This window comes from Thermobia domestica, chromosome 5 (assembly GCF_964235325.1).
Source record: "Thermobia domestica chromosome 5, izTheDome1.hap1.1, whole genome shotgun sequence".
NCBI classification, from domain to species: domain Eukaryota; kingdom Metazoa; phylum Arthropoda; class Insecta; order Zygentoma; family Lepismatidae; genus Thermobia; species Thermobia domestica.
The window spans coordinates 29,152,888-29,177,421 of record NC_137458.1 but is presented as its reverse complement, the minus strand read 5'-3'; the positions used below and the strand labels follow the sequence as shown (position 1 = coordinate 29,177,421).

At 32.1% G+C, this 24,534-nt stretch overlaps 1 protein-coding gene across 1 annotated transcript; it reads right to left on the bottom strand.

Moving 5' to 3' along the window:
• Nucleotides 1–932: 932 nt before the first annotated feature.
• Nucleotides 933–24,119, bottom strand: LOC145685823 (serpin B3-like). Its single transcript, XM_081758407.1, has 9 exons — nucleotides 23,979–24,119; nucleotides 21,123–21,184; nucleotides 19,278–19,393; nucleotides 12,053–12,235; nucleotides 11,601–11,814; nucleotides 9,801–10,021; nucleotides 7,896–8,075; nucleotides 5,104–5,242; nucleotides 933–1,116 (listed from the first exon to the last, which is right to left on the bottom strand). Exons 2-9 carry the CDS (start codon nucleotides 21,142–21,144, stop codon nucleotides 986–988), a joined length of 1,206 nt encoding a protein of 401 aa, XP_081614533.1. The 5' UTR covers nucleotides 21,145–21,184; nucleotides 23,979–24,119; the 3' UTR covers nucleotides 933–985.
• Between the last annotated feature and the right edge of the window lie 415 nt (nucleotides 24,120–24,534).

Sequence of the window (24,534 nt, the reverse complement as noted above, 5' to 3'; positions counted from 1 at the left end):
TTAATTAGTAATCAATATTCAGGTAGAAAATTTAGTATTCAATATTAGGTAGAAAATTTCTATATTTAGATAGTTAATTAGTATTTAATTTAGTTAATATATATTAAAAGAAATATAAAGATTGGGTAACAATGTATTATTTCTGTTAAGAGTTTAAAATTGTCACAACAATGGGCATATATTTTGAATTTTAATGAAAAAGATGATTCTTGATTGGTAGAGATAACAAATTATGTTATGTTATCTATGATTTCAGTTGTAATAATAGTCTGAAGAAGGAAGTGATATACTTCCGAAACTGTTACATTTCTCGTTAATTTATAATAAAGAATACAGACAGCCTTGTAAGAAAGTTATGTTTAATTTATACTATAGTAATATTTTCTAGTACTGTATATTTTTATGATTACTCTATATACATTATTTATAAGTAGCTGTCGTGCCACTGCTTATTAAAATTTTACAATCAACTAATACTAGAAACCTATTCTAAAAATACACAAGTCACACTTATTTTCTGTAAGTCGGCTACCTGTCTAAGTTGGCCACTTTTCGATGGAACCGGTGGTGGCCAACATAGACAGATTTCACTGTATTTAATTGTCACCATACGCACTGGTTTCCATGTATGCTTACTCACTGTAATATTTAAATATGGAAAGGAATATGTATATAGTTGTAAAAATTTACATTTCAATATTGCAGTGAATAAGCATACATAGACAATATGCTCTCAGACGAGAAAAAGAACTGATGGGGATAGGGAGTACTTACCATTTCTATTATATTACCGACGACTAATTTCAACATATCTTGAGCAAACTATAGAAACAACAAACTGAGAGAGAAATCGAATATTTCAAAACATTAGAACTGTCATAAATATGAAGGAAAAGAAATCAAAATAAATAAAAAATCAAAAGAAATGAAAGTACGATGGAACAATTTATTTGAAGACTACATGAGAAGATACAAGAGAAAACATTTAAGGATTTACAACAATGCTTGAAAACAGTGCAATGGTCATGGATGTTTCTCCTACAATAGTGATGAATGGTTTGTTAACTGTGAAGATCACATCTGGAAACACGTAACTCTGAGGTTCAAATCCTATTCCTGAAATTAGAGAGTATTAAACGTTAATAAGCGCTGCAAGGAATCAATACTAGTAACTACCGCTCCAGAACTAGGACCTCTAATATTTAGGAGGTTTCAGACTATTTATCAATGAATACTAGTTTCTCTCTTTATTATAGTTTAGTATTACTCATTCTAATCTTTTTGAAAGATGCAATTGAAGTTTATATTACAACAAACGAAGTCCTTATCAAAATGAAACTACATGAAAATCTTTAACCCTTTCAATCATTATTGATCTCAGGCAAGTAAGAAAAGACAGATTAAAGACTTACATTAAATATGCATTTTCTTTCTTCTTTTTTGAAAAATTAATTTAACTTTTTCCATTACCTGAATGATAATAACTGTGATGATTCAATATGTTAGAGAACTGTGCTTTGGATATTATGATTTTTTTTTTGGTCATAAATGTGACTACATAAAAAGCTATTTAGGAATAGAAAGCCACAATCTTCAGTAACACTGATGTTGGCTTATTTGTACAATAATTTATTACTACGACGTTAATCTATTAAGATTAAATAGGGTGTATATATGTGTATAATATTGCTCAATATCAATTCTTTGAATATCAATACATCTACAGACATTTACTTCATCTTGATATTTAGATGGAAATTCTTTTTCATGCCTAACAGCTCTTTTATTTTTAGATTCACGTTTGTTCTTTATGAAACCACTTTTAGCTAGTCGTTTAATAGAGACTTTAAATATTTTAAAAATATTTTAACTTTTCTGAATAGTCCATTCGTCTTTATTTTGTGATTCTACAATATAAAGACAACTTTCACACGTAGTGTAGATGATAAATTTATATTATTATCATGATATAGGCATCATAGTTTAAGAAATCTAAATTATTGTCATGGTGCAGACGTCAGAGAATATGAAAGTTAAATTTTCCCATGGTGCAAGCATCAGCGTATGAGAAATTTAAATTAACATGGTACAGACGTAAGAGTATGAAAAGTATAAACTTTTATCATGAAGATGTAAACAAACTATAAACTTTTTTTTTAAAGTTGAACTTTACCTGTGTCTATCAGGTTGATTTTTAATTAAGTTAGTTAAATTTAAATAACCGCTTAATCCCCTAACAATTATGGATGAAAGTATAACACTTTCAGCTTAATCTGTTATCCAAGAATAACTAACACTTCTCTGACCAGAGTATATACACTTACTTATTACAATTAAAATGAAGTGTAACAGTTTCGACAGCTTAACGTTATCTTCATCAAACACTAACTGAAAGAAGTATCTTCAGAACATTGAAATATATACTCAAAAGAGAAAGTCCTAACACTCATTATTTGTTTGGAAAGCCACCTGTGTCTTTCTTTCTCGGAGCTACACTTGTTCAATCGGCCACCTGCCCGGACTTAATTATCCGTCCACCTGTGTTTATCTTGTTATCTGTCAATCCACCTGTTGTTTATAAGTGTCCATCTACCTTGATAATACCTAAACACTTTCCCTTTTGTCCTCCCTTCATGTATATTAGATATAACCTTAAATGTAACAAAATATACTAATACAACTGATTATAAATCTTAATATTAAAAATATACAAACAACATGAAATGTAAAATAAATAAAACTATTTATAACAACAAAATTAAATATATGGAAATAAATTACATGGAAAAAGTCTACTCCTGCTCTTTTCCTTCAATTTATTCCAACAATCAATTACTATCAGATGAAGGTAACGTTAAGTTGTCTAAACTGTTACACTTCATTTTAATTTTAATAAATAAGAGTACATACTCTGGTCAGAAAAGTGTTAGTTATTCCTGTAGTAAGTTCCAAAGTCGTTATGGATAGAGCAACTGTTATCCAAGTACTTTACACTACATATACCAAAGTCATGCATAGGAATCAATCGCATACATAGAGAACACCTATTTTGATGAAAGTAGTGTGCAATTTATTACAAAACATATTATATATACTAAAGTAAAAGATGAATCCATCCTTAATAACCCAAGAGGATCCTTCTCTTTCCAAATTTTGTAGCAAATTGTACCAATTTTCTTTTCCAATGTTGGTCTTGAATTAACAAATTCATCTACACATGGGTTTTATCAGGCTATAACAATAATGATAATAATAGAAAATAGCAGAAGATAGAAAATATCTATTATCAATGAACATCCTTGAATGGTGATCAATAATCTCCTTTTCTCCTGTATATCTCGTACATATTTGTGGACGAGTGGTTTACATACTTTCTGTACACATGCTCTTGACTTGATACCCAATGAGGCTACTTGTTAGAGCACAAATATATGTCCAATCTAATTAAACTTTACTCCCATCTCATGTTTGGCTTTGAAAAGGGACAAACTCCATTCAATTAATCAATCAGAAATCCACTAGGCACACTATATAGGGACACTATATATAGAATTAATGTAGGCACACTATATAGGGTGAGATATAAGACACTTGACACTAACAGTTACTCAGTTCTCAAATAACTAGCGTAACATCAACTGATTGACGTAAACAGTACGTTACGGTGTGGTTGAAATAAGTGATTTTAAGAAGGATTACAACCTTATTACGTTTGTATGTAAGTTTATAATAAAGAGAAAGCTATCAAAGGATGAACTGGTGTACTTCATGTATGTACATGTGTTCGTACCTAATTTCCAAATGTTTACCAGATCTCGGCACAATGGACTATTCTCCGCGGTAGTTAAAAGAAAACATGAATCTAGAGCATCTAAAGGAGCTCTAATTCCTTTTTATTTTGATAGATTATCATTCAACAAAATTTGTAGTGTAATATGTTCTGTGCTTGAAGTATGTAATCTGTGTATGGAAAATTATGAAGGGCACACTGAACATTTGATTTTGGAAACCTAACTTGATGATATGAAACAATTTGTAAAATTTCTACAAATGCTACACATACAATGACTAAAAATTATCAACAACGAAGTTCAAAATGTATATATTGCTTATTATAAAATATGTAATAGTAAGGATATTCTATTTACTTTCCAATAAATAGATGAAAACAACACGCGTTTACAAAACGTAGTGAGTAATAGTTTAGAATATATAAATTAAACAATATATGTTGTAGAGAGATGTAAAATTCGATGATTTGCTGCTTAACACTGTTCCACGTGTTTCGAATTAATTCAAAAACGAAATACTCTAAAACTCAGGCCATTCAATCAAACAACTTCACAAGTTTGATTAGAAGACTAGAATATACAATATCGCCCAGAAGATTTATTGAATTAAAGCAACACAATAAGATAACGATAGAAAACAGCAGAAACTTTCACATTCAGTGGGATTTTAAAAATAAATAAATAAATAATGTCCAGTATCTCAAAGTAAGAAATAAAACTGTAGTCGGTTTTCTCAAAGTCGGTCCTAAATGAGTTTTCGTAACTAAAGGTTTTTCAATCGATTTTTCTCATATAGATGTGTATCTTTCATAAATTTTGTTTTTGCTTGCAAGACAAAATTTAAAAGCAACTAACTAAATGTTAAATATGTCAAGCAATCAAGAATGACTCGTTCATTTTAGATCATAAGATGTTTACTAGATTAAAGGAGACAACAGGAATTACAGATAACACGTCACGTGGAAGTGAAAGGAAAACTATATTCCTCGAAAACCTATGCACATGATAGTTATCTATCATCACATGTTGAATTCGAAATTATGTTCAGAGATTAACGCGTTCTTAAATGATTCAAAGACAATATCCATATTAAGAATATAAACTTGAAGATAGTATTTGGGCATTTATTAAAGAAGAAAGAATTCTCTTGATCCACATCTTTGAAAAGTTATTGATTTATCAGATCTTAATTCTGAAATATTTACCCAGATCATAATATATTATAATTATTTAGTTGAAACATTGTATTTATAGAATTTGTTGTTAAAAATCCTTCATTCTCTGTTATTTCCAATTAAAATGAAACACCAACCTGTAACAGCAACGGCTTTAGTTCCTTCTTCATTGACATCAATCACTGCCTTCTGAATGACGTCAAATACTTTTAAATTAGTTTTTCCGGAAATTCCACTTAAGTCAGCAGCACGAGTGAATACATCTCGGATACCAAGCTGGAATAGAAAAGATAAGTTAATAGTGCCAAGTAATTAAAATAATATCCTTAGTTTAAAACTCTTCAGAAATTTCTTCTGACCTCATAACTTGAATAGTAACGATATCATATAACATATATAGTGGGAAAGAATTCACTTTGCATCCGTTGCTCTTGCTTTTTTTTTTTTTTGTCTGCTCTTTTATGTACAAAGTGCCTTTTTTGTAAATATGAAAATCATTCTTGTATTTTTGTTACAGAAGAGTGGGTTTGCTCGAAGTTCTCCCGTTTCCTCCCACTTCTTCATTCCACCATTTCATTCATTTCTCATCATCACCGTCTCCTTAGGCCTATCCGGCATAATCGTGGGACATAAAACTCAAAGATTTAATTTCATTTTCTTAACAGAAGATGACTGTGCGAATTGCAGATGTTTGATTGCACGGCGACCACTGTTTTCAGAATATGATAATACCGTCTTTTTACAATTTAAATAAAGAGCAATACTTTACCTATCTACAAAATGGAGAATAACATTATGTTTTATTCTTCTATAGTATTTTATTTAGTTCTTGATTATCCAATTCTATCTCTGATCTAAGTGTCCGCTGTCAAAGTTAAGTTGTGGATTTTTGGTGCTAATGAAAAAAGATTCAAATAAATTCTTTCAGTGTTGTTGGAGCACAAGTGTAGCACGTCAATTCTGTCGATGTCATCTCCCGATTCTTACAAGTGAATCGGACGGCCTGACATGGAGATCCCTCTCCATTACCATTAAAGATATGTTTCTTCACCCTCATCAAGATATTCCTTTTTATCATTCCTATGTAGACTTCACTGTACGAACAAGACGCAGAATAAATTCCAGCTAATTATAATTTATCACCAATAGTTTTTATATTCCGAAAATGAATTTTAAAACTAGTTCCAGATTTCACCGAAAATTTTATCCGAATCGAGTGCCCATTTTTTTTTTTCAGAAACTCCTGAATAGAGCAGTAAAGAAACCCACTTGTGATCCAATTTAGCCTTGTTTACCAGACTGATGTAATATATTCACGCCGATTTATCCTATTTTTTAAAAAAAGTTTGTAGTAATCAAATGCATTCTCCTTTCTTAGAATTCATATTTTTTAATGTCCTCTTGAAAAGAAGTTCTTCCAAATATTAGCCTTATTGAGGTCTGAATGTGTTTAGTTTTTATGAACAAACAATTCCCCAAGATAGTTTCTTTCCTGAATATAGACATGCAAAATTTGTTATTTATTTGTTACATGTGAATATCCAGAAAATTTAGTCCGTTTTTGGTATCTTTTCTTTAGAGTATCCATGGTCTCACTGCGGGCCGAAATATAGATCACAGAGTTTCAACAAAAATGCAACAGCTACGAATGCAAGATGAGTTCTTTTCTATTTTAAATATGCAGATTAAAGCATCTAGCAGTTATTAAACTTTTATAGTGATCACTGGGTGGTAAATTTCATCCAGATTAAAGGAGAGAAATGATAGATATAAGTGAAAGATTATGGGAGAATTAGTGAGATGAGAATTATGGAAACCCAAAGAAAAGATTTCAACCATAAAATGACATTACTGCTTTCGAACCAGAGACCCGCACAAGAGGTTAACACCTGACAACAGTCATCGTAACTTTATTTTAAATAACTATCATTATTAGGGTCTGTTTTAGTAAGTTTTTATATAAAACTGTTCTTTATCTTATAGATGAAAAGATATTTAAAAAATACTGCTTTTTGTATATTTCCATATCTTACTAATTTCTTAGGACAGCATTACATGCATTAAAAGAAATCATATTGATTAACTAATAAATGCCCATAGAATCCTATTATCTTTCAGCTTGATCTTAAAGTAATGTATGTAGTGAAACAATATGATGTTTATTATTATAACTTACGATGTTTTTTTTTAATTTACTTCCCTCCTTTCTTTCAGAACATTTAGAAGAACACTTCTCCATACTAAAGTTTCCTATGGAAATTATTTTTCATTCTCAAGATTAAACTTCTTTTATACGTATGCTTCACTTTAAATATCACTCTAAAAAGAAATAAGCAGTATTGATATTTTCTAGCCGCCATTAAATAGTTTTCTACATTATGAAATAGATATATCTTCTTCCTTTTTTTATTTCAAGGTTTGTTACTTTGTATAATTTAAAGACTGTTTAATGAATATGTAAAGCATCAAAGTATACAAGTGAATTTCTTGGTAGGTTACATTGGAGTTAACTATTGCCTTCCAGCTATGTATGATGTAGACGACGAAGCCTAATTTTATATTTTAAAAAAGGGGTGGAAACTGAGAAGCACTTCGAAACTGTCATGATGGTATTTAGTTATGTCAGGTTCAAAATGGAGTTTGTTAGAGGAAGATAAATGTTTACGAAACAGGTTGATCAGTAAAAGTGCAAAGAAAGTGAAGAGATAATCAACCATAATTCGATATGATTTACAGAATTGTTTATATTTGTTATTCCATGCCAACGTAAAGTAGTAAATTTCATAATAATAAATATTCTGTCTTAAATAAAAACATATTCTTTAAGAAATATCTAATTCTCTACAAGCACAATTATAAAAATAGTAACTGCTGAAATAGAGTATTCCAACAAACTGCAAGACAATTTATAATGAATCTATTCACTTACCTTTTTGAGTGAATCCACGAGGTTCCATTGGCTTCCAATCTTAAAGCGAGGCAAAGAAACTCTTACTTTTGTGTTATACATGTTCTTTAAAATGTTGTCTACGGTTGTAAATTTGGAAATAACCCTCTGAACAGAAGAAGTCTCGTAAGGAAGCAAAACTAGCATGTAGAATTTGTCATTCTAAAACAGTAAAGAATTAAATATACAATTAGTTTTCTTTTTTCCATGTAATTGTAAAATATTTCTTACAGCTGAGAGTACAGGCCTCATAAATTAAAATTAAGGAGAAGAGTTACACAAACGTAATAACAAAAGTAGTCAGAAATTCTCAATTTAAGAGAACAAAAAATATACGTAATTAATTCATTACGATCTTGTTTACATTATAAACAATTTCTAATCGATGACTTTCAATTTGGAATTAATAACTTCATATAATTTATTAATAATTCGTATTAACCAATGTCCTATTTAATTTGTATTTTATTTTAAATTGTATTTCACTGTGAAAACTATTTTTGGATAAAAGCAAAAGTGTTATTCCATACTATTACGTAATAAAGTATATTTGTATTTAAGAGTTCTTTGTATATGTTTAATGTCCTCGTAAATATTATATTGGACAACACCACAAAGCTGAATATCGTCTGCAGAATAAAATTGACAATATAGTATAAGTATTAGTTGTCTCTAGTAAAAAGAAGTGTAAGACGTTTCAAATACAATAACTAACACCTAAGAATTTCAGAAAAGAATCGACGATGTTTCATAGCAAACTGTTAAGGTTATAATTCCCAGTGGGATTCCTGGTCTGTCATTTTAAATAGATGTTTGGCACCAAATAGTGCTATATGAAATCAGGAGCACCATTTATGGCGATAGGGTGGGACAATGTACCCCTTGAGACATATATATCGGTAGAAAATCATCCCACCCTCCCTCCTCTTTCAAGCAAAAACTGAAATGACTTCCATGTATAAGCTCCTTCGTGGCTAAGCGGTTAGTGTACGCGTTTTTGGCGTGGCAGATCCGGGTTTGTTTCCCGGCGGGAGCTAATGTGGATCGGAATTCAGTTAATCAGTAGGTCCCGTCTCATACAGCCCCGCTGCTGAAAGGGATATTAAACTTAACTCACAGGAACTCACTTCCCTGTATGAAATCATGTATTAATCACTATAAAATAAGATTTAATGAATTAGGAATGTTCAAAATATTCAAAAACAGATCATCACTCATTACGTTTGATTGTCAGTGATCGGCTGCAAATTAAGATTGTCCAGAATCAGGGCTTTTATAAAAGATAATCAAAATTCAAATAAATGTTATTTCCAAGGGATCAAAATCAGTAATCTGATTTGAATTCATATGATAAAGTACAACAGTAACTCACTATTGTAGCTGCAAGAACTTACTTTATTTTCAGTTAAGAACGTAAACAATTTCATATTCAGTAGCTAGATTTATCTAAAACAACTAGGAGTCTTTAAGCGTAGTTGACTGTACAAACGATTCAGCGATCATAAGGAATTTAAGAGGACCGTTATCTATGTCAATTTGTGGAGTTCCAACCGAGAACCACATCTAACGATTCATATTACAAAAGTGTTCCAATCGAGTCCCTCATGTTGTCACGGTACTGAGTATGAATTGATATAGAGCAAAGACAAGAAATTGAATGTTAGTAACAAGAATCTATTATGGAGGTGACATATGAGTAACATCCAATCACATTCAATTAAAAATTTATATAAAAGTTTCATGAACTATAAACAAATTTCTAGACCGATAATATTTGCATTTCATAGTAATTCATTATCCATAAACAGAATATTAATGGATAGTATAAAATGTGTCAATAAATTAATATAGTTCTGAAAAGAAATCTGAAAGAAATTACAAACTTACATTGTAAGGAAGCATCAGCACTTGACATTCCATTTCCGAAATATCTGCATAATTAAAATATTGTTCTTGCGTCATCATTTTAACTTTGATTGGCTCTCCTTGATAACCATTTGGATAAAAATTTTCTTCAGTTGTAAAGTTAGAATTAAACGGATGACTCCATTGACCTTTAAAGTATACAGCATTAGCCAATAATAGGGCAGTGTTTGCGGGCAATGAATCTGGAAATAAAAAAAAGATTATTTTTCGATTAGTAAGTTCTATTTTGGACAGAGTTCAGTAATAATTTCATGTCTCCATAAGATTCTATATTTCATTTTGTCAAAAAAAAAAAAGAAAAGAAAAAGAAAAAAGAAAAAAAGAAAAGAAAAGAAAAAAATTAGAATTTTTTAAATATAATCATTACTTGTGGACTTAGTGTGCTTCCAGTTATGTAAAAGTATCGTATGTATACTGATTGATACTAGCATGGTAGATAATAATAATAATAATAATACTAATAATAAAGAAATTTACATCGAAGTCGAACAATGGTTTTATTGGAGCAATTTATCTAAGAACATTGTTAAAACAAATTGGCTATGTGTCTAACTTAGTAAATTCAAAATTTCTTCGAATTTTAATTTGATATTTCATAATAACTCTGCGTTATGTGTAGATAACGTTAAGTTTTTTTGCTTGCATATAAACAATAAGTTTAAAATTACACTATTACATTACACAATCATTAATGTAACCGCATATAATGTAAATGACCATAATAAAATCATGATAAATCACTAGCAGTATAATTTGACTGGTTTGTTGGAATTTAAACACCTTTTCCAGCTCGAAGGCTATAAGCAAGATGGGAACTAGAGCTTCAAGTAGGACCCCGAAATACAACTCGAGCAAATATTCCACCAGAATTAAACCTGGTCCACGCATATTAGCTATTTAAGTACTAAATGGCAACGAAGTAGTAAATACGTATTATTCTAAATAAATGTTTTTTTTTTATTATCTTCAATAAAGGATATTAATTGTAAATAGTTTTATAATTTTTCACCTATTCTGTTATATTATATTATTATTACTATTATTAAGTATTGTGCATATTGACAGGTCCTGGGACTTATGAGCTTTTTTCTTTTCTTTTTGCATGGGCCTGGAAATGCTTCTTCCACGTTTCTCGATCTCTGGGTTCCTCTTTTACCTTCCAATAAGGATAGATCACTTATTAATTTAAAGCTATAATTCACTAAAAACAGGCGTAAGTTTCAGCCATCAACAGTTAGCATCAATTAAAGTATAAATAACGTATTGTGAAGTCTCTCCTAGTTTCTCTTCAGAAAATTAAAATTAAAGGATCTAAGAATACCTTTACTTCTTTTTACATGATATATTTTTTTCAATTTAATTACATTGCACGAAAGCGTAAGATAAATAACTTACTATACACATGCAGGAATTTATAAAAATACTCCAGGCAAATATGTTAGTAGATTTATAATATGTTTACTTGTAACAGTACTTCTGCTTCATACGCAAAACAGAGTGTAGAATTATCATTATTTACGTTTTATTTTTTGTTTCATCCCAAATATACGTATGTAAAGTTTTGTAGCTGTAGTATCTTACCGTTGAAGCTAAAATAAAAATATATACTTCAAAACTACATCACAAATAGCTATTTACATGAGCACTATAGCTCAACGTAAAAGTTATTTTTTGTTTTCAATGACGAAAGGTAGTATTTATAATGATAAAAATAATAAAAATAAATGATTGACTGAAAAATAAAAGAAAGAAAATTCCTACCTTTGCTAACAACTTCCTTAATGAGACCTTTCGTATTTTCATCTGCCCAGTGGTTTATTGTGTCTGCTGCTTCCTCAGCATCTTCGTAGTTAACTACTTCCACTGTACCGTTGTAAGTACTTTTAATTACATTAACATATTCTTCTAAAGGATGAAAGCCATCATCAGGAAACATTGCATTTGCAATGTCCAAAATATTTGTAGAATTATTATTCTGAAAATAGAGATTAGAAAAAATTTAGATTATGAATATTATTACTGAAAACAAAAAGTGGAGAATTTATTCCAGAAGAGAGATACTTTAAGAAGTAACTTGCAAGTTATTCATTATCAAAATAAAAAAATATAAACAGTGCTTTGAAAATACGTTTATCTGATAAAAACAATACTGTGCATTGAGTTCATGTTAAGGCATCTTTTTAAATAATATTAGAGGAAGTAAAAATACTTACCAAAATATCAGAGAGAATTTTGGTGTAGCCTAATCTTGTTGCTTGGACATCATTTGAAAGCGAAAGACTTTTCTCTAATTCAGTTCTAGAGTTTCCTCTGGCTCCTTCATTTAACATCAATAAAGAACTTGTTAAACTCCATGGAGAAACTACCATATTCCCTTGTTCCTTTACAGACAGTTCCTACAATAAATATAAATTAATTACTCTACCTAAATTATTGCCATTTAATTTGTTTAGAGTAATTGCTTTATTAAAAATCTTATTTGATGATAGATAAAGTTAGGATTAAATAAGTTAAAGCTTTCAGATAGTAATTCTTACTAATAAGCAATTATTATTAGTAATCCGTTACAAATTATATTGATATCTTTGTCACTTACCATTTATTATTTAACTGCAATGACTCACCACCTGTGTTAATATGTTCTAGAATGCATATGAACAGTTTGTAATCTATAAGATTATTTTATGTTATTTATATTTATATCTACCCATATTTTAATAGAAATAATATGAAATAGTAATAGATATAAATAATAAATAAAGGGAAAAATAATATTTATAATAGAAACATAGTGCACAATAAACATTACATAGAAGATAACAAAATAAATATAAATAAATTAAAAATATACCTAAATCTAAACTCATTGTAGGATAGGAACATAGGAAAAAGAATGGGCAGGTGTCATTATAGATCATAAAGGAGGGTGTGGCTTATAGATAGGTCTTAATGTCTTTCACTATCTTTCTGAGTGTGTGAGAGTCTGAAGAAACATTTTAAACACATTGCGTGAAATATGTATTCAAATGTACTGTTGAGTGTTCTGAGATAGCTAGTCGGAGAACTTGAACGCTAAAAGAATATCTGTAAATGTTAGTATTATGGAGAATTATAAGGCCTACAGAAACTGTTGACATTGTAAAGGTTTTACTTTTAGTAAGATGTTGATGTGAGGAAAATTTTGTATTTTAATATTATAAGATTTTGAGCCTTTTTTTTCTTAAATAATAGAATACTATGGCTTTTCTTTCATAAAAGTATATTTCTGAGCAATCTTAATATCTGCCAATTTACTGTTTATGTTGGCAACATTATTTACAATTTGGAAATTTCCAGATAAGTTGAATAACGTAACCTAAATTAGATTATTAACTAATGATACAATTCAATCCTATTTACAGCCTTGTTTAGAAAAGACCTAGCCACCAACCTCATTTAACGGCTATATACTCCAAATTGTACAAAGGGTATTATAATTTTGTATAAGCTGAAAGAATCTCAATTGCCCAAAAAAATATTTGTTTGTTTGTTTGGTCCATTTACCTCTGTAAATAGGAATACAGAGCTTTTCATATGAAGTTTATATATATTTCTGCATGCTAATTTCTGCCACTGCACGTACTTTGAAAGACAATTATATCATTCAGCAAACGTAAAGTGAAAACAGGGGAAAATTTAGCACTACTGAAGAATGAATAAACTCAAAAGGTATTCACTTTGTAGTTTTGTAAAGCCTGAAACGGATTTACTAAAGATATCATATTAATCATCGAAGTTTCGCTGATTTCTGTGAGCATTGTCAAGACATAAAGAGGAAAGAAAGATTTACTGGGATAGAAAGTACAAAAGGTAATTACTAACGTACCTATACTGTTTAATAAAAATCTTGAAACCTCCAATATAGTTTTGTATGTTGTGAAATTCCATACTGGGAACCTCGAGATATTCGTATGTTAATGTATACAGTCATTACATGCATAATGTATTTCTGTTCATCTGGTCCCCATTAATTTCCTTTTCTTTTTCTCATTAACCATGTCTTGAAAATGATAACAGTAGCCGCCAGCAAATATTCGACATTTAATATAATTTTTAAAAATAAATCTGCAACAATATACAGATGAACAAGATGTATACCTGTTGAGTTTGTTTACAAAACAGTTTTCCAAATGGTTTACATTTACATACATTTATTTTCTAAATTCTTTTTAAAGCAACAAATTAATATAATATTCTATCTTCGTGATTTATTTACAAACAGATGAAAAAGGAAAATAAGATCATTCATACTTCCTAGCTTTCCAATCCATCACTTCCAATCGATATATTTCAGAATCAAGGCAAAAGGTTCATTTTGATTTTAAAGTTAAAACACAATAAGGGATACAACAAAGAAATCGAATTAAACTAAACTGATAAATGTGAAGGAACTTCAGAAACTAGCTTTCCATATAAAAGTTCAATTAAAACTTTGAATGCTGCTTATTCTAGTTTTGGAACTACTTATACCTTAAATAAAACTAAATCCTAACCAAAGCAAACACGTAGGTAACGTGTAATATAGTTTCCGCGATACATCGTTGCCTTCACCAGACACATTATCTGATTGAAGATATTGGGGGTGTTCCACTTTATAATGGCAAAAATTCAAGTTCAACGTAGAGATCAAGGCTCCCCTTTGTATTCATTCCATTCGGTAAGAGAAAAATTTCATTCTCGTGCTTCACCTAGAAGGTGGTGTTCAAAGCTACCACAAAAATTATACCAAACGAACTTTACACTGTTTTCTTCCTGTTTTTAAAAAAGGAATAAACAATTTGCATCAAATAAATTTATATTGACACAAAGATTTAATATATATATATACTAGATGTTTAAAGTAGATGATGACTTTTACATTTTTTAACATAGCTTTCTTTATCGATTTGATTGGGGCAAGTTTTCTGTTGCTATCCACTGTTTGCAGCAAAAATTACTTCTCTTCTTCATCATTAGTCATTAACTTGCTGAAATTTTGAAGTAATTTGACACCCCTTTGAGATGTGTTGTTGACAACTATAAGATTTGTTTCTACGTTTTTAAAATTTTTCATGTGATGGGATGTGTAATTTTGAGTCCATTTACTGGGACTCAAAATTAAGAAGATATAAGAAATGATTGATTAATCGTTAGTTTGGACATAAGGTCTGGGATTCTAGATTTGACAAAATCAGACACATAACAGTTATTATGGAATAGATCATGATTCCTGCTTACCGTACGAAGTAGTTGAACAGCTATTATAATCTTCAGAATACTAACCTTTAATTCTTCCGATATTTCGTCACAAGATAGGAAGAATCAACTAATTCGTCTGAGAGGTTTATGAGTGAGACTGTAGAGCTTTTCTTGTTCTTATACTACTATTTTTTAAAGTTGAAAACAGTATGTTTTCCAACAGGATCAAGTTATTGATGGGTGCAATTGCTGTGATTGGTGCATCTCTTCAGTTTTTTGTGTACAACAATGCCCCAAACTTGATAAATACTTTTAAATTAATCTTCTCTTTATTTGTCAGATAAAAAATACCCTGATATTCAATAACACACAATTTGAAGGTATATATAATTTTGACCATCCAATAAGTATAGGGAGTTCCTCTCCGCGCTCTCCAGCGAGCAGTTTTAAATAAATGTTCTAATACTAATTCAATGCATTCCAAACAGCCATCTTTAGATTAGTTTTTTTACTTTAATGCAGGAACCAATGCGTCCTTTGATAGCGATTTGTAAGTATTCCTCTTCAGGGGAAACATTCAATAATGTATAATTTTCTCGCACAATTGAATTGTATTTGGTCTAGGAATTAATTCGTGCGGGTGGACAAGAGATGGTGCAACGAACGGAGCGTCCCACAGTTCCGTGTATCCACACATGTGTTGCAAACCCCTGTCATCGCGTATCGTTCGTAGTATAGGGCAGTGGATTAAAGCGTCAACAACACCAGTTTGTAGTTAAGTAAACATGGCGCAATTTGTGCCTGATAAAGTGTTTTTGCGGGGTGTCCTGCTGCATTACTTTAACATGCAGAAAAGTGCGACTGAAAGTCATCGTATTTTGGTGGAAGTGTATGGTGACCATGCTCTAGCTGAGCGAACGTGTCAGAAGTGGTTTGCACGGTTTAGAAGTGGTGATTTCGGCTTGGCAGACCAAGAGCGAGCTGGACAGCCAAAAAAATTTCAAGACGAAGAATTGACAGCATTGCTCGAGCAGGATTCGTGTCAAACGCAGGAACAACTTGCAGTAGCATTAGGCGTTGATCAAACAACAGTCTCCAAACGCTTGAAAGCCATGGGAATGATTCAAAAGATGTCACATTGGGTTCCACATGAATTGAAAGACAGAGACGTTGAAAGACGAAAAACCATTTGCGAATTGCTGCTTCAACGACAGAGCAGAAAGGGGTTTCTGCATCGAATTATTACGGGTGATGAGAAGTGGATCCATTACGAGAACTCTAAACGAAAAAAGGCCTGGGTGAAACCAGGTGAACCAGGTCCATCACAACCAAAACAAGATATTCACTGTGCAAAGGTTATGCTGTGCATATGGTGGGATATGAAAGGTGTGGTGTACTATGAGCTGCTGCAACCGGGTGAAACTATGAATGGAAAACGTTATCGACGACAATTAATGCGTTTGAAGCAAGCTCTGGCCAGAACACGACCAGAATGGGAGAACAGACATGATAAACTTATTGTTCAACATGATAACGCTCGCCCACATGTCGCAAAACCGGTCAAAACCTATTTAGAAAATGTCGGATGGGAAGTTTTACCCCACCCGCCGTATTCACCAGACGTTGCTCCTTCGGACTACTACTTGTTCGATTGCATGAACAACGATTTGATTGGACAGCGGTTTACTTCTTCAGAAGATATCGAAACATGGGTCTCTGACTGGATCGCTTCCAAGGATGAGGACTTCTTTCGCCACGGAATCCGTACATTGCCTGACAGATGGGCGAAAGTGGTAGCTAGCGATGGACAATATTTTTCTTAAGGTATTTATGTATTTTGTGTTTGTACTACAGCTTCAATGTGTGCGTACCAACCGCACGAATTAATTCCTAGACCAAATATGATTCTTTGAACCTTTTTGAACAGTCGGGTTTCAGACGAAATGAAAGGTTCAAAAGATAATGTAATTAACTTCTTAAGAATAATTTATAGAATGTGATGGCGACATGCTAGCCACACTAGAACTTCATTTTGATTGCAATCATGCTAGCTATGATTTGAACCTGTCTTTACGGCTGTAGTGTCGAAGATCATTCCAATATTTTTTGTGTGTAGACCCCATTTTTTAATTGTATTCCCAACATTTGGTACCATTATAGATCAGTTTTGGGACCGGAAGTAGTTTTTCTTCTCAGCCTGATCAAGAAACTAACACTGGTAATCCATCTACTTTTTTCCGAGCTTAAAATATTTAAAATTTTGTCGTCCCAGTGAACGGCAACTTTTTTTTTTTTTTTTAACCATCAAAATTCAATTTTAATTCTTCAGCAAAACTTCACGATGCTTCCTCCCATTTTTCTGGAGTTTGGATCAATAATTGCATATATATATTTACAAACAAAAGTAGAATATTCTGAGATTTAAAAAAATTACACATCTTCAGTACTGCCTTCCTTTTACACTAAAACGTTGAATTTTTATCTCGTTCATTATATTAAAGTATAACAAAATTGGAGAATATCCAGGCATATAGGTTTAAGTTAAGCTTTTCTGACCACCCTAATATATATACAGGGTGGGCCATTTATCTTGTTAGTCCTTGTAACTTCTAAACTAATGGAGAGAAAATTGAAATTTTTAACATGCATAAACCACAGGGGAAACAGTATAATATATACTGCGATACTACACGGCTAACAGTGTTGCCAGCCCATAATAAAGCTTCAAACCGTATTACGTCAGATTATTACTTATTTCAAATCTACATGTAAATCGAAATCATACAAGACCACACTTGTCATACAGTGTTGCAAACTACGTATATATACTAGGATAGTCCTTATTTTTCGACTACGGATTTTTTTTAGCCTCACCTCTTTAAATAGTTCCGTATCAGACAAAAGTAGGCTATGATAAAAATTTACTCAATTGAATAACATTATATGTTGCCTCAAGAGACCAAGTTTTCATTGCATTTACAGTATATAATATGAGACAAAGGTGCTTTGTAAGTTTGGAACGGCTGCAGGGAGTGGCACCATATTTTGGATAGGGGTATCGTAGGTAGAATTGAATTTATTATTGTGTAATATCATCATGTCGCCCATCTTGAAATCCACAATCTTGGATTCAGATTCTACATGTTTAACAGGAAGCGGATCAGGTGACATAGTTTTGGGATAGCTTTCCACTACAAATACATATCTGACGTTATTTTAACTTATCATTAATTACTTAAAAAATGAAATGAAATCTTTGAGTTTTACGTCCCATGGTTATGCCGGTTAGGCTAAAGGAGACGGTGATGCTAAGAAATTTAGGAAATGGTGGAATGAAGAAAGTGGGAAGAATTAGGAGAACCCCGAGAAAACCTACGAGCACGATGTTTGTCCACCACACAGTCCACTGGGCCACCGTGCTCCCCTAATTACTTAAAAAGTTATTACCTTTAAATATCTGTTTATTAACTTACATTTATCTTTCCACACTGACATGACAATTTTGTTTGATATCGTACACTGTAAATGCATTCAAAACTTGAGGTTGCTTGAGGCAGCACTTAATATTAATCGATTGAGTTAATTTTTCTCATTTATTATCGTAGTTTGATATGGAATCATTCTAGGCGGTAAGACTAAAAATACTAGGTAGTCGAAAATTAAGGACTAACCGAAAATATAGTTCATATCATAAGGCAAAGTTACCAAGATAATCTGCATCACATATTGTTAATAATAAGCATTTGCTTTCGTCAGATTCTAGTTTTATTTAAGCAATTAGGAAGCACATAGGAATCGCAGTTGTCAAAATGATCGAATTTATGTACATATTTTGAGCTGAGATCTTGCAAAGTTACTCTTATGTAGAACATAGATTAAGTTATACAGCTAGGTAAAGTTTTCAAAGTATATTTCAAATGGAAAACTGTTTTCTGAAACATCTTCACAATTGTAAGATTAGTTTAGTTTAATTTTTATATCTCCCTATTGAATTCGTTATCCTTTACCATGATGAGTGTACTGTAGCTGCGAGCTGTGTATGCAAAGTACATCGAATGAAACAGAAAGCTGTGAACTGTAATCTCATTTCCATTTCTGGACTTTCCTTTATCGTCAATGATATATTCAAATTCAACAATTCCAGTAGAAGGAAACAAATGCCAGTCTATTGAATAATTTGATGACTAGGGTTAAATATAATGGAAAAAAATATTTACTTACCTTTAACAAACGAATAGCAAAAGCGTTAGCCCCATTACGTAACTGTATTGCAGCTGCTTCTCCGGAAGCAACGGGTGTAGATTCAACTATTGTATGCGCCACGAGGAAACAGAGTACTGAAAGATTCAACATTAGTAATTAAAATGTAGTAAAGAAAGTGTAAATACACATTAAGAATTCTTTTCAAACTTACCTTTAAACTAGACAAGAACACAACTTAGAAGATGCAAACTTGCATTTCAACTGGAGAATCTATCATATATTGCAAGATTGTCATATATCAAATCATAGGCGCCAACTTTGGGGGGAAGGACACTTTTGGCCCCCTCAATATTTAAAGGTGGGGTCCTCGCCACTCCAATATAATCCAGTTGAAGAAGAATTAACAAAGAGGAGCAAGAATTTCTGTCCTAAATTTCGTCGTGCCTTTAATTAAATATTAGGAACAGCCTTCTTATTGAATAGAAAAACCCATTTTCAGAACTGTTTTTAATAGAGCACTGAAGTTTCAACCAACACTCTGGCATCACTGATATGACAAGTAGAGATCAATATGGTGCATAAATTTGCAGTGAAGTTCCCAAATTTTGAACTTGAATTTGTTTTATTGGCTTTAGGCAAATTTAACTTAGGTCGTGAATTTCGCAACGGAGCGGATGAAGTGGAGTAGCGAACCAAGAACTGGGGGGAGGGAGGGAAGAAGAAGAACTTTATCAAACAGTTGATAGAAAACGGCTAAATATGATTATGTTCATTGTTTGCCCCCTCCCCAATATTTTCTTCAAGTCGGTGCCTATGTATCAATGATACTTTCGACAAAGTGGATACTTTCAAATATCTAGGATCAATAGCAACAGACCAAAATTATATCCAAAAAGAGATTAAATGTCGACTGAAAGCAGAGAATTCGTGTTATTATTCAGTCCAAGCTCTTGTCCTCGCGAATTCTGTCGAAGAATTTGAGACTTAAAATATATAATAATAATTTTATCTGTTGTGGAATATAGACAAAATAATTGAGAATAAACGTTTGAGGCGAATATTTGGACCCAGGAGGGACGGGAATGACTTAAGTTTATAACGAAGAACTACAAAACTTATCCCGTTTACTAAACATTGTCTGGGTCATTAAATCTATGAGGCTCAGATGGATAAGTCATATAGCCAGAATGGAAGAAAGTAGAAACCCTTTCAAAATTTTAACTCAAAACCCAATCGTAAAACAAAAAAAAAATAATAAAATAAAATAAAATAAAATAAAAAATAAAATTAGGAACATCTAGACGGAGATGGGAAGACAATATTGAAGATGGATCTCGCAGAAATAAGAATACAAAGTTAGAACTGGATCAGTGGACTAAGGACAGAAGTCACTGAAAATCTTTTGTTAAGGCATAGAACCTCTGGATTCCATGGGTCATATAGTGAGTCAGTTTTTTTTAATTATAATATTTTACTAATATTAAGAATAACGTAATGTCTACTTTATTTCTCTTAGTTTTCAACTGTCTTATGTATTAATATTTTGGTTTCCACGTTAAAGATCTACTATTTTATTATTATTATTATTATTATTATTATTATTATTATTATTATTATTATTATTATTATTATTATTATTATTATTATTATTATTATTTTGTAAGTAGCAGTAATTCGTAATTCTATGCTCCAGAAAATTAATCAACGCTCATAAATAATTCAAGGAAGATATTAACACCTTTTGAAACATTATTGAATCCCTATTAGTTTTAAAGACATCTTGCACATTTGATTTTAAACTGTTCTATGTACTTGTAACACTTAAAAAATCAAGTTAATTATTACAGAAATAAACCTACTTACCTGGAAGGATAATTCGTATCATTTTGATGTTGACTTCAGGTAAATAAAGGAAGAAAAAAATCCTGAAAATAAAATGAAAAATTTGAGAAACTAATTATCAAGAAATAAGTGGTTAAATAGGACTTTTCCTAGGATGACTACTTTTAGGCATAGTGTTCTTTTGAAAAAATTTTGAAAGTGAAATATAGAAAGAAAGATATTAAGTTTAAAATAATGTAAGTGATACCTGATTAAATTTGAAATATAAAACACATTATAGTGAAAATATGCTTGTGAAATCATTGCAAAAAGTCTTTTAAAATCATTAATACAAATTCAAGATGTAATTCGCAAGAAACATTCGACCGTTACTGTATAGAGGTCTTTTTCTTTCTCTCCTCAATCATAGGTTTGTGGGCAAAATGGAAATTTTGAAACTTTTCGTTTGGGAGAGCTGTTTGATACTCTGATAAGGTCTCTTGTTCGTAACTGCATCTGGATATTCTATTCTTGGTCTTCATCTTCCTGGTTTTCTTTCTGTTTTTCCCTCTATCACCACGGTGATTCAATCGGGATTCCGAATAAGATGGCCAAACCTGATGTTAACAGGTGAACTACTTTTTAGTAGTATTAATTTCCGATAAGAAAACAAGGTGATGAAGAGACGAATATAACTTCAGCCTAAGATCGCGCTGACTGAAACAGATTGTCACCATTACAACTACTAGTAACACTGACACTACTTATAATAATAATAATAATATAAAAATGTACCGAGTCTAGTAGAAAATGCGAATAGTAACTAATAATTTCTTGTTCATCACTGAGCAAATCTTGATTATAAGCACACAGTGTAAATTACTTTCCGTAACGGGTTTGTTAAGTTCAAGTTCGAAATATGGTGGTCAATAATTCTTGAACTGAAGTTCTGACCTTGATGAAATGTGAAATATTGGAAGACCTTGACAAGATTAATACACTTATAAAATATCGTGGTGTAGACTCTTTTTTTGAGTTATTGCTTATCAAACTTTGGAGTGTGAATTTAAATAAGTACAACCTCCTCTTCAATGGCAAATAACTCGAGAGCTAAAGATCTGTGTCATATTGCATTGTACTAAAGCGCTCTGTATTGTACTATATTTTGGGGATATTACTCATAGGATGGCTTGCCCCCCCCCTTAAATATGCAATAGTGTTATTTCGGTTTTGTTTAATTAAGTATTTGCGAGGGTTAGGTGTTTTTCCCCTTAAGTGTGGATTTTTTTTAAAAGTGTGTTTAAAATATAGTGGTGCGATTTTTGGTTCAAAATAGTTGATGGATCTGTGTATAGCAGTAGGTTTTAGCTGGAGCTGGTGTTGTAATCATTTCTCCCTAAAGATAAACTTTATAATGCACGCTCCAGTTCCGGGGTATAATTGGAGGGTGCCTTGTAAAGCTCACCCGTTTTCTTTAATACTCAACAAATTAAATGCAGAAATTTTGTTTTACAACCTATAGCTAAAGAAAGAAATTATGTGGGGCGGATAGTTCTATACTTTTCTTGTGCTGTGCAGTTTCCAAATTCCATATGTTATAAAAATGAAATTATTCCATTTTAGGACCTTCGATTATGCTCTTTAGTCTAAAACAGGATTAATAAAAGTGAATGAATATAAAGGAATTAGTGGAATGAGAATGTAAGAGGAAAGAAGAAAAGTCAGAAACTCACATGGCCTGGAAACGAACAAGTTACTCCTCATTCCAGAAGTGAGCGCTCTGCCACTGAACCATCGAGAAATGTTTATCATAATAGACCATGAGCTCGCCTTACAATAAAACTCCAGCTTCTATCGGATGGTTCACTTTGAGTTTAATGTCCATTTCAGGGCAAAACCTGAGAGTCTACATTTTACCGTGTTATTCGAATCACATTAGCTCCCACCAGAAATCGAACCCATTACTCTTGCATCGAAGCTATGCTAACCACATTGCCACGAAGAAGTCGCAGGCTCTATTAGACTATTCCGTATAATCGTGACATCCAAAATGAAATTAACAGATAGCTCTCCTTACTATCTCTTGCCTCCACAGAAAGAAAAGAAGTTGATTGAAGCTATCAAAGGCAGGGCCGTGCCGTGGAAAATCAGCGCCCCGGGCGAGAGTATACGACGGCGCACCCATACATATATTCCAAGTAATCTTTCCTATCTTTTTTCCTTTTTTCTCCCGAATTTTACGCCCCCTTTACTTCGGCGCCCGGGGCCGTCGCCCCGCTTGCCCCCCACGGCACGGCCCTGATCAAAGGTACAGCATAAGGCCCAAAATAGCCACATAACATAAGCCTGGGAGCATCATTGACATACGAGGATTATTTAGCTGCACGTATTCACAATTTTAAAACGTAACATTAAAATAATACAGTCTTTGTTTATATAACAAGAGCTGCCGATAGATAATCACTTGGGCATCCAGATAAATGTTATGCGAAGGTACCCCAAACTTGAAAAAAAATGATTGCTTGATCCCGTTCAGTAGCGAGGCTATATGAGACGTGGACCTACTGATTAACGTGGAATCAGAACCACATGAGCTCCCGCTGGGAATCGAACCCGGGTCTCCCATGTCAAAGGCGCGTCCGCTTAGCGACGAAGGAGCTCTTTAAAAAATCACAATTAGAGAAGAAAACTAAAAAATGAAAATCACAGGCTCACAGACATTTTTTTCGGTTGCTTTCCCTGTATGTAACTATTAAAGCACAAAAATTTGAAACCTTTAATTCTAATTAGAAATACAGAAAATAATCATAAGCAAATGAATAATAATTCACTTCCAGTATCTCATCAACTAGCACACACACACACACACACAAAAAAAAAAAAAAACGAAGTACTTACCTGTCCTGTATTTACTCCAGGCTGGAATGAACAAATGGTCCGGTGAAAGCTTCTTTTACTACCTTGACGGACGTAATTTGTGTGCGTCACTTCAGCAACAGATCTCATCGATGATATTTCCCTGTGACGTCTTCAGGCAAAGCCGTGGATGACCAGCAATTTACCAATAATAAAGAAAAAGTACGACCATTACCGTTTATCATAAACGAGGAAATCAATTTAACATTTCGTAGCTACCAGTCGAATTACCTAAGAAGAAAACGAAGTATGTAACACGAACCTCCGTAGTGATTAAGATAAATAGTGGTACATTATCTCCGGAAAGAAATCTAATCTCACATTGTTTCTCCAAAAACAAGCAAACTAACTCCTGTCTTCTTTATGCAATGGTCTTTTTCTTGTTTTGTACCTGCATTATCGTAACTATTGTCGTGCTTTCCAAGTTCGGAGCTATAGTCTGAGTTTCAAAAAAAGTCTATAATGAGAGACCAACTAGGAGAACAGAGTCACTAAAACTAGGTTCGTAGGGGTCTATCTACCGGGTTTTAGGGGGTTG

Coding starts and splice junctions, on each gene's coding strand:
- LOC145685823 (XM_081758407.1), bottom strand. CDS start 21,144: ATGATACGAATTATCCTTCCAG. Junction 19,394..21,122: donor GATACGAATTATCCTTCCAG/GTAAGTAGGTTT, acceptor TGAATCTTTCAG/TACTCTGTTTCCTCGTGGCG. Junction 12,236..19,277: donor TTGCTATTCGTTTGTTAAAG/GTAAGTAAATAT, acceptor TATTTATTGTAG/GAACTGTCTGTAAAGGAACA.